A 14492-nucleotide genomic window follows, 5' to 3' on the forward strand; every position below is an offset into this window, starting at 1 on the left:
TTATTCCAGGAATGCAAGGATTCTTCAATATATGCAAATCAATCAATGTGATAAACCATATTAACATATTGAAGGAGAAAAACCACATGATCATTTCAATAGATGCAGAGAAAGCTTTCGACAAAATTCAACACCTATTTATGATAAAAACCCTGCAGAGGGGCTTCCCTGGTGGTGCAGTGGTTGAGGGTCCGCCTGCCGATGCAGGGGACACAGGTTCGTGCCCCGGTCCGGGAGGATCCCACATGCCGCGGAGCGGCGGGGCCCGTGAGCCATGGCCGCTGAGCCTGCGCGTCCGGAGCCTGTGCTCCGCAACAGGAGAGGCCACAACAGTGAGAGGTCCGCGTACGACAAAAAAAAAAAAAAACAAAACAAAACCCTGCAGAAAGTAGGCATAGAGGGAACTTTCCTCAACATAATAAAGGCCATATATGACAAACCAACAGCAAACATCATCCTCAATGGTGAAAAATTGAATCATTTCCACTAAGATCAGGAAAAAGACAAGGTTGCCCACTCTCACCACTCTTATTCAGCATAGTTTTGGAAGTTTTAGCCATAGCAATCAGAGAAGAAAAGGGAATAAAAGGAATCCAAATCTGAAAGAAGAAGTAAAGCTGTCACTGTTTGCAGATGACATGATACTATACATAGAGAATCCTAAAGATGCTACCAGAAAACTATTAGAGCTAATCAATGAATCTGGTAAAGTAGCAGGATACAAAATTAATGCACAGAAATCTCTGGCATTCCTATACACTACTGATGAAAAATCTGAAAGTGAAATCAAGAAAACACTCCCATTTACCACTGGAACAAAAAGAATAAAATATCTAGGAATAAACCTACCTAAGGAGACAAAGACCTGTATGCAGAAAATTATAAGACACTGATGAAAGAAATTAAAGATGATACAAATAGATGGAGAGATATACCATGTTCCTGGATGGGAAGAATCAACATTGTGAAAATGACTCTACTACCCAAAGCAATCTACAGATTCAATGCAATCCCTATCAAACTACCACTGGTATTTTTCACAGAACTAGAACAAAAAATTTCACAATTTGTATGGAAACACAGAAGACCCCAAATAGCCAAAGCAATCTTGAGAACGAAAAACGGAGCTGGAGGAATCAGGCTCCCTGACTTCAGACTATACTACAAAGCTACAGTAATCAAGACAGTATGGTACTGGCACAAAAACAGAAATATAGATCAATGGAATAGGATAGAAAGCCCAGAGATAAACCCAGGCACATATGGTCACCTTATCTTTGATAAAGGAGGCAGGAATGTACAGTGGAGAAAGGTGCTGGGAAAACTGGACAGGTACATGTAAAAGTATGAGATTAGATCACTCCCTAACACCATACACAAAAATCACTCAAAATGGATTAAAGACCTAAATGTAAGGCCAGAAACTACCAAACTCTTAGAGGAAAACATAGGCAGAACACTCTATGACATAAATCACAGCAAGATCCTTTTTGACCCACCTCCTAGAGAAATGGAAATAAAAAGAAAAATAAACAAATGGGACCTAATGAAACTTCAAAGTTTTTGCACAGCAAAGGAAACCATAAGACCAAAAGACAACCCTCAGAATGGGAGAAAATACTTGCAAATGAAGCAACTGACAAAGGATTAATCTCCAAAATTTACAAGCAGCTCATGCAGCTCAATAACAAAAAAACAAACAACCCAATCCAAAAATGGGCAGAAAACCTATACAGACATTTATCCAAAGAAGATATACAGAGTGCCAACAAACACATGAAAGAATGCTCAACATCATTAATCATTAGAGAAATGCAAATCAAAACCAATGAGATATCATCTCACACCAGTCAGAATGGCCATCATCAAAAAATCTAGAAACAATAAATGCTGGAGAGGGTGTGGAGAAAAGGGAACCCTCTTGCACTGTTGGTGGGAATGTAAATTGATACAGTCACTATGGAGAACAGTATGGAGGTTCCTTAAAAAACTACAAATAGAACTACCATATGACCCAGCAAATCCACTACTGGGCATATACCCTGAGAAAACCATAATTCAGAAAGAGTCATGTACCAAAATGTTCATTGCAACTCTATTTACAATAGCCCGGAGATGGAAACAACGTAAGTGTCCATCATCGGATGAATGGATAAAGAAGATGTGGCACATATATACAATGGAATATTACTCAGCCATAAAAAGAAACGAAATTGAGCTATTTGTAATGAGGTGGATAGACCTACAGTCTGTCATAGAGAGTGAAGTAAGTCAGAAAGAGAAAGACAAATACCGTATGCTAACACATATATATGGAATTTAAGAAAAAAAAATGTCATGAAGAGCCTAGGGGTAAGACAGGAATAAAGACACAGATCTACTAGAGAATGGACTTGAGGATATGGGGAGGGGGAAGGGTAAGCTGTGACAAAGCGAGAGAGAGGCATGAACATATATACACTACCAAACGTAAGGTAGATAGCTAGTGGGAAGCAGCCGCACAGCACAGGGAGATCAGCTTGGTGCTTTGTGTCCGCCTGGAGGGGTGGGATAGGGAGGGTGGGAGGGTGGGAGACGCATATTTATACATATGTATATGTATACATGATTCACTTTGTTATAAAGCAGAATCCAGCACACCATTGTAAAGCACTTATACTCCAATAAAGATGTAAAAAAAAAAGTAATAGAAAAAGAGAAAATTAATACATGCCATTTGAGTTGTTTTGCCTGTTTTGAACCACTGAGTATTTACTAAACTTTGTAATAGCAAACATTTCTTGCATTCCTTCATTAAACTGTACCTAACAGTAAATGATTTTGCTAGTATTTTATTTTTGCATTTACAGTTATTATTGCAATTGGCTGGAACACTCTATTGTTTTTGATACATCACCCACTATGATATTGCAGGGATATGCTAGATTAACGAAAAGACCCAAAAAGTATATGCTTTCCTTCACTGCATTCTGAAATGGCTAATATATCATGGAGATTGTTTATTTAAACATTTCTCAAAACTTATTCCCTAAAACTACTCGGGGCTAGAACCTTACCGAGACTTTGACAGTTTTAAGCATTTTTTTCTAGTCAACCCCCTCCCCCTCATTTCTGTTTAAAAATATTTTATTAAGACACCCAAATTTATTAACAGAGAACTGAACTTAATAGTCCTACAGTCATCTATCATATTCTCCTTATTTCTAACTATGTGAATAATTGATTTATGTTCTTTCCTTAAAATCTTAGCATTTCTTTAGAATCTTTCTCAGAAGTTCCTTGGAATCTTCAGCATTTTTATTTCAAAACAAAACAAACGCCAAACATTACTTCTTTCTCCCACTTGTCTTTGCTCTATTGGTTCTTTAACAAACTTAAATTAATGCTTCGGTTTTCTTTTTCCAGTTTCACTGACAAATACTTGACATACATCAAGGTATAAGTTTAAGGTGTCCAGCATGATGGGTTGATTTATATGTATTGTGAAATTAACACAGTAGGTTTAGTTAACTTCTATATCTCATATTCATACAGTAAAAATAAAAAGAAATTTCTCCTTGTGATGAGAACTCTTAGGATCTACTGTCTTGACAACTTTCCTATATATCATACAGCAGTGTTAACTACAATTATTTTCATTCTTTTCTTGATCGATAATGAAAGTATTTAAGATTATATGAATTTCCTTCCAAGTACTGCAATCCATAAGTTTAAGTATGTAATGCTTAACTGTTTTCTTTTGCAAAAAATCTGAATGCACATTAAGCAGGATTTAGGAAAAAACAGAAATGAAAAGGAAAACCAAGAGACCCACAATCCTATCATCTCAGTATAATAATTATAAACATTTTGTTGAAATCCTTCTGGATTTTTCTATGCTTTTATAAGTTAGTGAAATTATCCCTTTGCTAGCTGATATCACACTTATTGAAATATGAGTATTTCTCCATGTCAATCTATAGATACATTTCTAGAATTCCATCCTTATACATACTTGTCTAGGAACTTTCTGTTCCACTAATTTCTAGTTCTGAACTGGCTCAAACCACACTTCCTATTTTTATAGCTCTATAATCTGTTATTAGTTGACATGGTGAGGCCATCCTTTATATGAGTGAAGCCTTCTATTAAAAGAAAAAATGCAGCTCTCACACATCATTCTTTAAGTGATATTCACAATATTAAGAGTTTCCACTGAGGAATATTGCACAGCTCCATTTATTCAAGTCTTCAAGTATTCTCCTCACAGAGCACACAGAACAGGCCTAGGCTGATTCACCTCAGGTGACTTTTCTACCATGGCCTCCTTCCCAGGCCAGGTGGCTGAGCGATTCCAGTTCCTTTTCTCCAATTAGATTTGCAAAGGAAGCATTATTCCAGAAGCCACTTCACCTGGGCCTAAAGCTCTGTCTCCAGTTGCTACCTAGATTTAAAATCCCAACTTCTCCCCTTCTGTACCCCAATACCTAAATGAGGCTTATATCTAATACCAAGACTCCTCGGAGTGTCCCTGAGGCTTTTGGCCTTAAATTAATTTTATTTCTGGCACCTAGCTATTTCCCTTTCTTAATTTAAAGCTAGGTTTTATTTGTTATTTATTATCATATGAAACTGCTGATATTTGTCTATGACAATTATTCTGACAGTAATACTGCCATCATCCTTTTTATTTGTTATGTTCCTAACATGTCTTCGCCAGCTTTTTACTTTTAATCTGTGTCATTCTGTTTGGCTTAAAAAGCATATACTGACTCGAGTTTTTCTTTTTCTTTTTAACATAATCAATGTCATCACATCTGATAAATGTCACCCTATTTTTTTCACTGTATTATTTCTAATTTTATTTCCTTGATTTTTCTTTATTATATTTTACTGTATGAAGTATATATATATATATATATATATAGCATACATCTTGGGAACTGTTTGTCTGGCTTATACATGTCTTTTCCTGGTAATTTCCTCTTACCTCAACATGCCTATAAATACAACTGATGTATTCCTTTAGTACCCTCTCACAAATATGGCCACAGCTGACTGACCCACAGGGATACCCAACTGAAGCCCAGACAATGGCTTTCTTCTTGGGACTTTTGGACTCTGGCCCCAAAAGCTGAAGCCAGAATTAGTTCAACTTAAAACTCAAGCTTTTAGTAGCCATGTTTCCTGATATGTGGAAAAGCTGTTCTGTGGCTAGAGAAAATGAAGCTAGCTAGAAGAAGAATTTAAAAAATAGATGGGGAGAAAGTGTTGGTCATGTTTGAGTCCCTGGTTTCTAATTTCTTTAAGTCCACCCGTATATCTGCCTTTCTGTTCTTGGTTGTTCAATCCTCCCTTGCATGTTTGTAAACCAAAAAGATTCTTTGCCAAAGCTAGTTCAGACTGGGAATGTCTATCACTTATAGCTAAGTTTTTATTAACTGCTCTTTGTTTTCTAAGTTTTTATTAAATAAATCCAGTACCATAAAGATGCAAAATGACTTTATTCTACCAAATGGCTAATATATATTTAAAAATATATAAACACATAAGTACATATGCACACACATCCCTGAATACATTTTCTATGTCAAAAATGAGATTCTGTATGAAAGGAAGTTCATGTACATTATATCTTCACTTTAAGAGTTACATTTGGCATAGTTTTTCAGCTTTATATTTAGTTTTCATACAAACATGCCTGCTTTATTGAGTTAAAAACATTCTAGGTGATGAAATGATGGATCTTACGTTTTTTGTTTTTCCTTAGAAAAGTATGTGAGTGAGCTCTTGCTTTTTTCTCCCTTCTACTGCCCTCACATCTATGAGGTCATGCACTGCTGCATTTATGTTCAAATAACCACATTACCTAGAAATTCCCTTGAGTGAAAAATATTCTATGTAGAAATGAAAAATGAGAGATTTTTAACTTCATATATTGGGAAGGTATACAGTGGGAAATACATTTCTAGAACAAGAAGCAAATTCAAACACTGAAAGATGGAAAAAAGTGACATACTAAAATACTGTACATATTTATTTTCACAAATAGACCTTCCACAGCAAACACTAGATTTAAAATTTTTATCCTCCTTACCCACAGTATCCCTGAACATACATTTCAAAATTAAATACATTTTGGTTAGTTGAGTAGGAGAGTGCAAATTGCCTCTGGAAAACTTAGCGTCAAAGATAGATACCGAGTTTTCCTTAAACTTTAATCATCTCTGAAATGTGAACTCCGTAGAGGGAAGAGACAACCTATTATTCATAATTCAAACGCCAATGCTACATATCATGTGTGGCACATAGTTGGTATGTAGATGTTTCAATAAACGTATCTAGGAAAGTCTCCATGATTATTCATCTAAAATATAAATTAGAAGACACGGCAGCAATCTCTTTCTAACTCTTAACCTAATAAAATTAAACCTCATCTTAGTAATTTATAATTCCTTCTTTCCCTAAGACAATCAGTGATTCCCCACCTTCACTGCATTTTCTGTACTACTTGGTGAGCTTTAAAAAATCCTAATGCCCAGAATATATCCCATACAAACAAAAACAAAAAACCCCAAAACCCCCAAACAAGCAAAAACCACCACAGAATATTTGGAATGAAAGGCAGGAGTCCAAGATCCTCAGGTGATTCTAATGTGCAAAGTTTGAAAACTTTCTAGTAACATCTAGAGCACGAAAAGAATGAAAGACTTTCTCCTCTTCTCAATCTAGCTTGTCATTCATTCAGAATTTGGGGTACATTAAGCCTAGCAGACCTCAGTATCATCTCATTAACAACAAAGTGGGGTCTATCTGTTATCTGGAATACTTCTATCACTAATTTATCAGCACAAGTTTGCTGCAGATTAAGGGGGGGGACATTGGGGGACCCAAATCACTAGTACACATCTTTAATTTCCCTAGTATTTTTCTGTCTTTGTAGTTCTCTACCCTTCTGACTATTCCCACTAATTTTAGCTCACTATTTAAACAGTGCTATTTTCCAAAACCCTTTCCCCCTCTACTTTCTTTCCAGAGAACCCCCTCCACACACATATAGCTTCATTTACTACCGTATCCCTGTTCATGCCTGAGTTCATTAGTGCAGAGTTCTTTTACACTTCACTTTTATTTTCATTTGCTTACTATTTCATCTCCACCTAACTCATAGGCATCTCAAATTTGATACAGCCAAAATTATATTATCTTTCCTTGAAATGTTCTAGCTTTCCTGTAATTTGTCCTAATCACACTACCATTCTCCACAATAGAAATTTTGGACTTCTTCTTCACTGCCCACCAAACTATCCATAAATCTCTCCTTAATCAGTCTCCTGTTCTCTATCTCAACTGGCATTGCTTCAGTTTAGACTAATTTCTGACCTAAATTTCAGTTCAACATTTATAGAGCACATATGATGGGTAAGGCACTCTGCAAGATGAAGAAGAGAACATAAAAATAATTAGGATAGTCCTTGCTTTCAAGGAGCTATTGTCTAGTTTCTGGAGAGAGATGCTACTATCTACTCTTCCCACATCTGGTGAAAAATATTTACATCAACAAAACATGACTCTGTATGTACTCAGAGTCTTTACTATGTTGGTTCTCAAAGCATGGGGCATGGCCCCATGGGGAGGTGTGGCTCATCACCAGGGTCTGTGAGATCAACACTATTTTCATTACACTACTAAGATTTTATTTACTCTTTTCACTGTGTTGACATTTGCAAAGATGATGCAAGAGCAATGTTGGGTAGAACTACTAATTTTAGCACAAATCAAAGAACTGGCACTAAACAATAATTTTGGCATTGTATTTGCCACAGCCACACTCAGTAAGAAAAAACAAAGCCGCTTGTTTGTTGGCCTCGATGAAGCAGTAAAAATCATTAAATCTCAAGACTTGAGTACACATCTACTTAATACTGTGTGACAAAATGGGAAGGACACATCTGTAAAGTACGTAACAAAGGACAATGGTCTTGATGCACAAATGTTTGACTTGTGAACTGAACAAAAAACAATTCCTTCAAAAGAACACCCTTTTTATTTGAAAGAACTTTTGTTAGACTACGACTATTCAGACTTAAGGTATTTAGTCATTTTCCTAATGAGCTTGTCCTGATTCTCAAATGACATGGGCCTTCAAAGAGCTGACAGTAATTGCTGTCAATGATAAAATTCAACTGAAAGTTAAAATTCTAAAAAAAAAAAAAAGTTATCTGTTTTGTGAGCTTTATAGTTTCCCAATATAAAGGTTTTCTTCTATTGAGATCAAGTGATATTAACAAACGTAATCTTTTTGATATTGTATAAAGAAATGTCAAATTTTACAAGTGTGTATAAGTCAATACAATTAACAAGTCATGCATGGGTAAAAGAGCCATTCAAAGTTCAAAACAAACCAATGCATTTCAGTGGAATAGCACTCAAAAAAAAAAAAAAAAGTTTACAGGCTTGAACCTTGACTAACTTCTGGGAATTGGCTTTGGGAATGTTCTCTATGTTACTAACCGATAAGGTCGTTTTGTATGACTAGGGCACTGAATCCTGCTGCAGAAGTCTGCCTAGATTGTGTAAACAATATGTTTTATGGTGAATATCTTGACTGGCTGAGCAGGCACAAAGTGTCTGTGTGACCAATCCCAAATAAAAGCCCTTGTCTCTGAGCCTAGTTATGCAGTTTATTGCTGGAGGAAGAAGTGTGTTTTATGTGATCACAAGAAAAAACTTTGGAAGCCTGAATCTGGATTTCTCCAGATTCCACTGCAATAAACCACAGGTGTAATTACAACTGCTTCTGAATCTTAAATCCTTCTAGTTAATATGCAACCACGTAGGTGGTTCTGAGGTCCCAGATTATGAAAAACTCAGTAATGTTTCCATAATCCACACTGCAGCTAAATTTTAAGAAACTGTATTTGCCAAGCTGTGATGTAGTGTCAAAGAATAGCCACAAATTGTTGGAAAGGCTATTAAAATTTACTCATTTTCCAACTGCATATCTGTGTAAGGCCAGATTTTCTTTCCCACATACTTCAATCAGAACAATTTATCATCACAAGTGGAATGCAAAAGTAGATATGAGAGTTAAGCTGTCTTCTATTAAGCCAGAAATAAGAGATTTACACAGTGTAAAATAAAACAATGCCACTCTTTATAGTATGTTTTTTAAATTTGGAAAAATATTCTTTATTGAAATACTTATGTACACATGTAATGGGTTTCCTGGCCCCCCAAAAATTGAGAACCAATGCTTTAGAAGAACAGATGGGCAGTAAATTGTTATCAATACCTAACACAATAGCTATAACTTGACTATAACACTGGTCCCAATAACACTGAGTGTTCCAACACAAATTTGTAATAGATAGGCCAAGATGTTTTTTCTCTCAGCTCTTAGGGGGATCAAGAGTAGCTTGGGACAGTAAAAGACCCCAGATTAGTTGCCACCAACCCCACCAGTTTATCTCAGTGTGCTATATATGTATTACTATTTTATTGTCCATATGTACTATGGTATGTGAAAGGTTGGAAAGCACTGGCCTAGCAGAACCACCTTGTAGCTACTTACCTTGTTTCAAACATCCAAGCCATTCTTCACATTACTATCATGTGAAATGTACTGAACAAGTGACATGACCTATAGGTTATACTGAAAATCTTTGGAATGATGTTACCATTATTTTAAAGGACTCTCTAGAAACATTAGTACGTTTTTTGATGTCAGTAATAATTTCGAATTTCTTGTTCATTTCTTTTCTAACTGAAGTTCAAAATTAATATGAGAATTACAAGAAGCACAGTTTATCTCGTTCCATGGCATTAGTCAAATTATATTTTCAAAGTCATTTTCCGATAGTGAAGTGAAATGGTAATTTATCAATGAAAATGTTAAACCATAACTAAACTAAAAAAAACAAGTTTTTCCCCCTAAAGTATTAGTGAGAAAAAAACATTTACTAAGTATAAAAGAAAAAGTTTATCATGGCAAGTATCTATTCAAAATAAGCCTTCATTCATTCAGTAAATATTTGAGGGTTCACTGAACAAATCAGGGAAAAAGTGGGAAGAGAAAATGGTTTTGATACTGCATATGTTAAAGTAATCATCTTTGAGATTTTCTTCATCAGTTAATTTTGAATATACCTACCTTATACAGTTTTCCTGAGAGGATGAAATGAAATATATTTGCTATGTCTGAAATGTTACTGCATTTCATTCCTTTCATTCTTTTTTTAAAGTTGTGTTTAATCAGTAGTGTAGCAATTATATTTACTAATGATTTTCTAGATAAAAGAAGTGTTATATTTTAGCCACATATGGGTTAAACAGCTGTTTGTAAATTAGTTTAGGAACCCTTTTGTTTCAATTGGGAAATGCATTGCAAATATCTTAAAAATCAATCTCAGAATAACACTGGTTTGTAAACTGTGTACTGGCTGTATAATAAAATACTAGGTAGGTAACGATATCTAAGTATAGTTACCAATGTAAATCCTAGCCTGTAATGGGACATTAAAAGTGTTTGCTGAAATAAATTTAACACGAGGCCTTTAAAAATTTCTTTTAAGTGTCTTTTAAGAATTTCAATAGGTGATACTCAATTTACTAACTAGAAATATCTTATTCATAAGATACTGTATCTCAAAGATGATGATAAAGAAAATACTGATTAATTTAACGGTTAATAAAACAATTGATAAAGTGCTACTCATCAGAATACAGCAGCTAAAGACTGGCAATTCAGAAAAATAACAAAAGTTGTGTAACTTTCAAACAACATAGGTTAAAAAAGCAAAACACAAATAACTGAAGCCCACAGTGGAGCAAAAATCAGTTAAATTTTAGTAATGATTTCTTTTAAAAAAATAAGCACACACAAAAACATGCAAGAGTTCTAGCAGGAACATAAGGTCTAAGAATTAGATACTAATCCTATCACGATTTTTCATCTAGTTTTGATCTTTACGTTGATCTTTACGTCGATCTAAAGACTTTTTTTAAAGTTCAGAGAAAAGCAAATTACTAAAGAATCCATGAATAAGAAAAATTAAATGGGGCAGATTTATTCACAAAGCAAAGGTTAGCAAGTGTTTAACCTAGTGTGTTAGCAATAAAGCTAAATTCTGCCTGTGAGTAATTTGTGGTTTTCAGGAAAATGAGAAAGGGCAGAAAAAAGGAGAGGAAGAAGAAAGTAAACGAGAAAAAATAATGTGGAAGACAGTAAATAAGCTTCTTTTATTCCTTCAGAACATGGTGTTATGAACTGTGTAGCAATGCCCCAAGATAATCATTATGATCCATTATACTTTTACAGCGTTTCTATCAATCCAATGATACCTACTTTCAGTATAGGATGGATAGACACAGAAACCACCACCCCTCGCCCCAGACAAAAAAGTAAAGGCTATGAGGTATGACCAAAGGACCAAGAGAGTTCAGAAGAGACATCTGAAGACAGCGAAGAGAGGTATGTGTTGAGGAAGCTGGTAGAAAAGAAGACTGCTATGAAGAAATAATATACAATCCAGGCTTTAGAGAAAAGAGTATAATTTTCACCGTGGCTGGTGTGGTAGGCAAAACAGACACTCAAAGATGCCTATGTCCTAAGCCTAGAATCCCTGAAAACCTGTTATATGGTAAAAAGCATTTTGGGAGATGTAATTAAAGCTATGGACCTTACAGATAGGGAAATTATATCTGAATATTTGACTGGGCTCAATCTAACTAAAATACATGAACCCTTAAAAGCTGACAATTTTCTCTGGCTGTAATTAGAAAGAAGCAGTGGGAGAAGTCAGAGAAATTTGAAGCATGAGAGAGACATGACCCACCATTCCTGTAGGGGACCATAAGAAAAGCACGAGAATGCAGACAGATTCTAGGAGCAAAGACTGGTGCTGACTGAAGGTCGGCAAGACAATGGAACCTCAGTTCTACAACCACAGGGAACTGAATTTGGCCAAGAATCTGAATGAGTTAGCAACAGGTTCTTTCCTAGACTCTCCAGTAAGGAATGCAGTCCAGTCAACACTGTGATTTCAGGAGCCTAAATAGAGTACCCTGCTAGTCCTACAGATAATACATTTTGGTTATTTAAGACTGCGAAGTTTGTAGTAATTTGTTAAGGCAGCAAGAAAACTAATACAGATGGCAAGTTTCAGGAACAACTATATTTCAAAGCAGCCAAAGCAAAGGATGTGTGGGTAAGGAAGAATGGAAGAGCGGCTAGGGATGAAGCTGGTAAAGCAGGTAGAGCCTAAGTTATAGAAAATCTAAGACTTCATTATTTAAGCCATGGAGAGGTGCTGAAACTTTTCTTTACAGTGGGAGAGATGAGTAACAGCAAATGGCAGCAATGTTGTTAACTGGGGATGAGAGGGAGACCAAGGCAGAGAAATTGGTTAAAAGTGTATTACAATTATCTATGCAATAGATGATGAGAGCCTGAACCAAATCAATGAGAATGAAGAGACAGAGAAAACCTGTAAGTTCTGGGGATATTTCAGAAGCAAAACACAAGTCTTGGTTCCTGAGTGATGCTGGAAATGACAGAACAGTCCTAGATGACTCAAAGTTACATAGTCTTGATGATCAGGTGGATGATGATGTCTAATAATCAAGGAACAAAAGAAAGGCATTATATTTTGAGGAGGTTAAAAACAGGAAGGGGGGGCTTCCCTGGCGGCACAGTGGTTGAGAGTCCGCCTGCCGATGCAGGGGACACGGGTTCGTGCCCCGGTCTGGGAAGATCCCACATGCCGCGGAGCAGCTGGGCCCGTGAGCCATGGCCGCTGAGCCTGCGCGTCCGGAGCCTGTGCTCCACAATGGGAGAGGCCACAGCAGTGGGAGGCCCGTGTACTGCCAAAAAAAAAAAAAATTAAAAACAGGAAGGGGGAAGTATACTCTCCTCCTCTAATTTTACAATAAACGGAAGACACAATTAAGAGTTTTTAAGCAGTGAATAAACACACAAAAGAAACCTCCATTTTGTTAGGCTCTATTACCTCTGCTGTTGCTTTCTGGATAGGCAAATGTAGGCTTATTTGGGGAACGTCGCAGATCACTATTAAGGAAAGGCTTATCAGGTGGATATATTACATATGAAGATGAGCAATCGTGACCCATATTTCCATTAGACTTTGATGGTTCTGCTAAGATGTTCTGAAAAATAAAAATACAGAAATTACCTTTCAAAATTTTAAACCACAAATAGCATGTGTATATATACATATGTTCCACCGATGGAGGCAAAAACTAAAGTCCATTGACCAAACACAACAGAATTCAATCATTACTTGAAAATAATAAAACTTTTAAAGCATTTCATATGTCTAAATGTAGCCATATGCCAAATACTATAAAAAGGAAATAATGTTCACACAACTTGAATACAAATGCTGCAGAGATACTTAAATATGGTACTCACAATGAATATTGTGAGTATAGTTTAATTAATTAGTTTATTATAAAATAAATTAATTAGTCTAATTTATTAATATAGTTTATTTTAAAAATATGTACCGTAAGATATATATTCAGAAAAGTAAATATTATCTTTTTACAGTATCAGAAACTGCTAGAAAATGACTAAATTAATCTTTCCCCAATCAACTACACAATTCCTGAGTATCTATCAAATGTCCAAAACTCTGGGGTATATAGAAAGAAAATAAGGCATATTCCTTGTCTCAAAAATTTTACATTTAGTTAGGGGGAAAAAAGGAAGAAGCCATTAGAAAACATTAAAGCTTATCGAACACATAAATATAAAACTTTATTTCCACACATACACCATTCTGCATTTGTCATACTGTTCAATTTGGGATTACATTCCACATGATAATTTTCAGTGCAGGGGATGCTAACTGTTTTGCTTTTTGTAGGTGACTTCCTTTTGGTAGAAAGACCTAGAGTGGGAAAAGCTCAGGTGGAAGATATGACTGCTAGCTGCTCAAAACTCTCAGACATCCATTTTTCTTATTCAAATAGCCACAGTAAACTAGGTTCTCAACTCTTACCTTTGGGGAACTATATAGTACCAGAATATATACCAGAATAGTACCAGAATATATCTGACTATAAAGTACCAGAATAACCTGTGTCCAGAAAACTAAAAAGGAACAATGAATATTTACAATACAGTAAACCGCCTCCTGGAATAAAACGCCATCAAAAACCATATTGTATCTAAATCTTATTAAAAATTGAAGACTATATTTCCATGTTAAAAACCATGCAATTTTCCAGTTGATTTAAGAAAGCAAATACAAAACATACACTATGGCTGTGAAAACTAAAAGAGCTTGGAAAGGGTAGGAGGTAAGTCTCAAAAGCAGTACTTAAATCCATGCTACTCTACTGTGAAACGTGTGTTCACATGCAACAAGGACTAATAGTTGGCATTTTTTCAACTTTTGGGAAAACTGACATCAAGTTTTGGAGGTGGCTAGAAAATAGGGTGTTTTTCAATTCTTAAAATATATAATACTGCCAAAGCTCTTGCAAAA

General features: G+C 35.6%; 1 protein-coding gene across 3 annotated transcripts in view; it reads right to left on the reverse strand.

The window, feature by feature from the left end:
• CEP57 (centrosomal protein 57) overlaps nt 1-14492 on the reverse strand; it is a 47328-nt gene that overhangs the window by 21755 nt on the left and 11081 nt on the right. For all 3 annotated transcript variants that reach the window (XM_019923779.3, XM_019923778.3, XM_073808283.1), the window contains exon 2: nt 12990-13146. In XM_019923779.3, coding sequence (XP_019779338.1) covers nt 12990-13146 — 157 coding nt within the window. The remainder of the gene's footprint in view (nt 1-12989; nt 13147-14492) is intronic.

The sequence above is a fragment of the Tursiops truncatus genome, chromosome 8 (genome assembly GCF_011762595.2).
Source record: "Tursiops truncatus isolate mTurTru1 chromosome 8, mTurTru1.mat.Y, whole genome shotgun sequence".
In the NCBI taxonomy this organism is placed as follows: Eukaryota; Metazoa; Chordata; class Mammalia; order Artiodactyla; family Delphinidae; genus Tursiops; species Tursiops truncatus.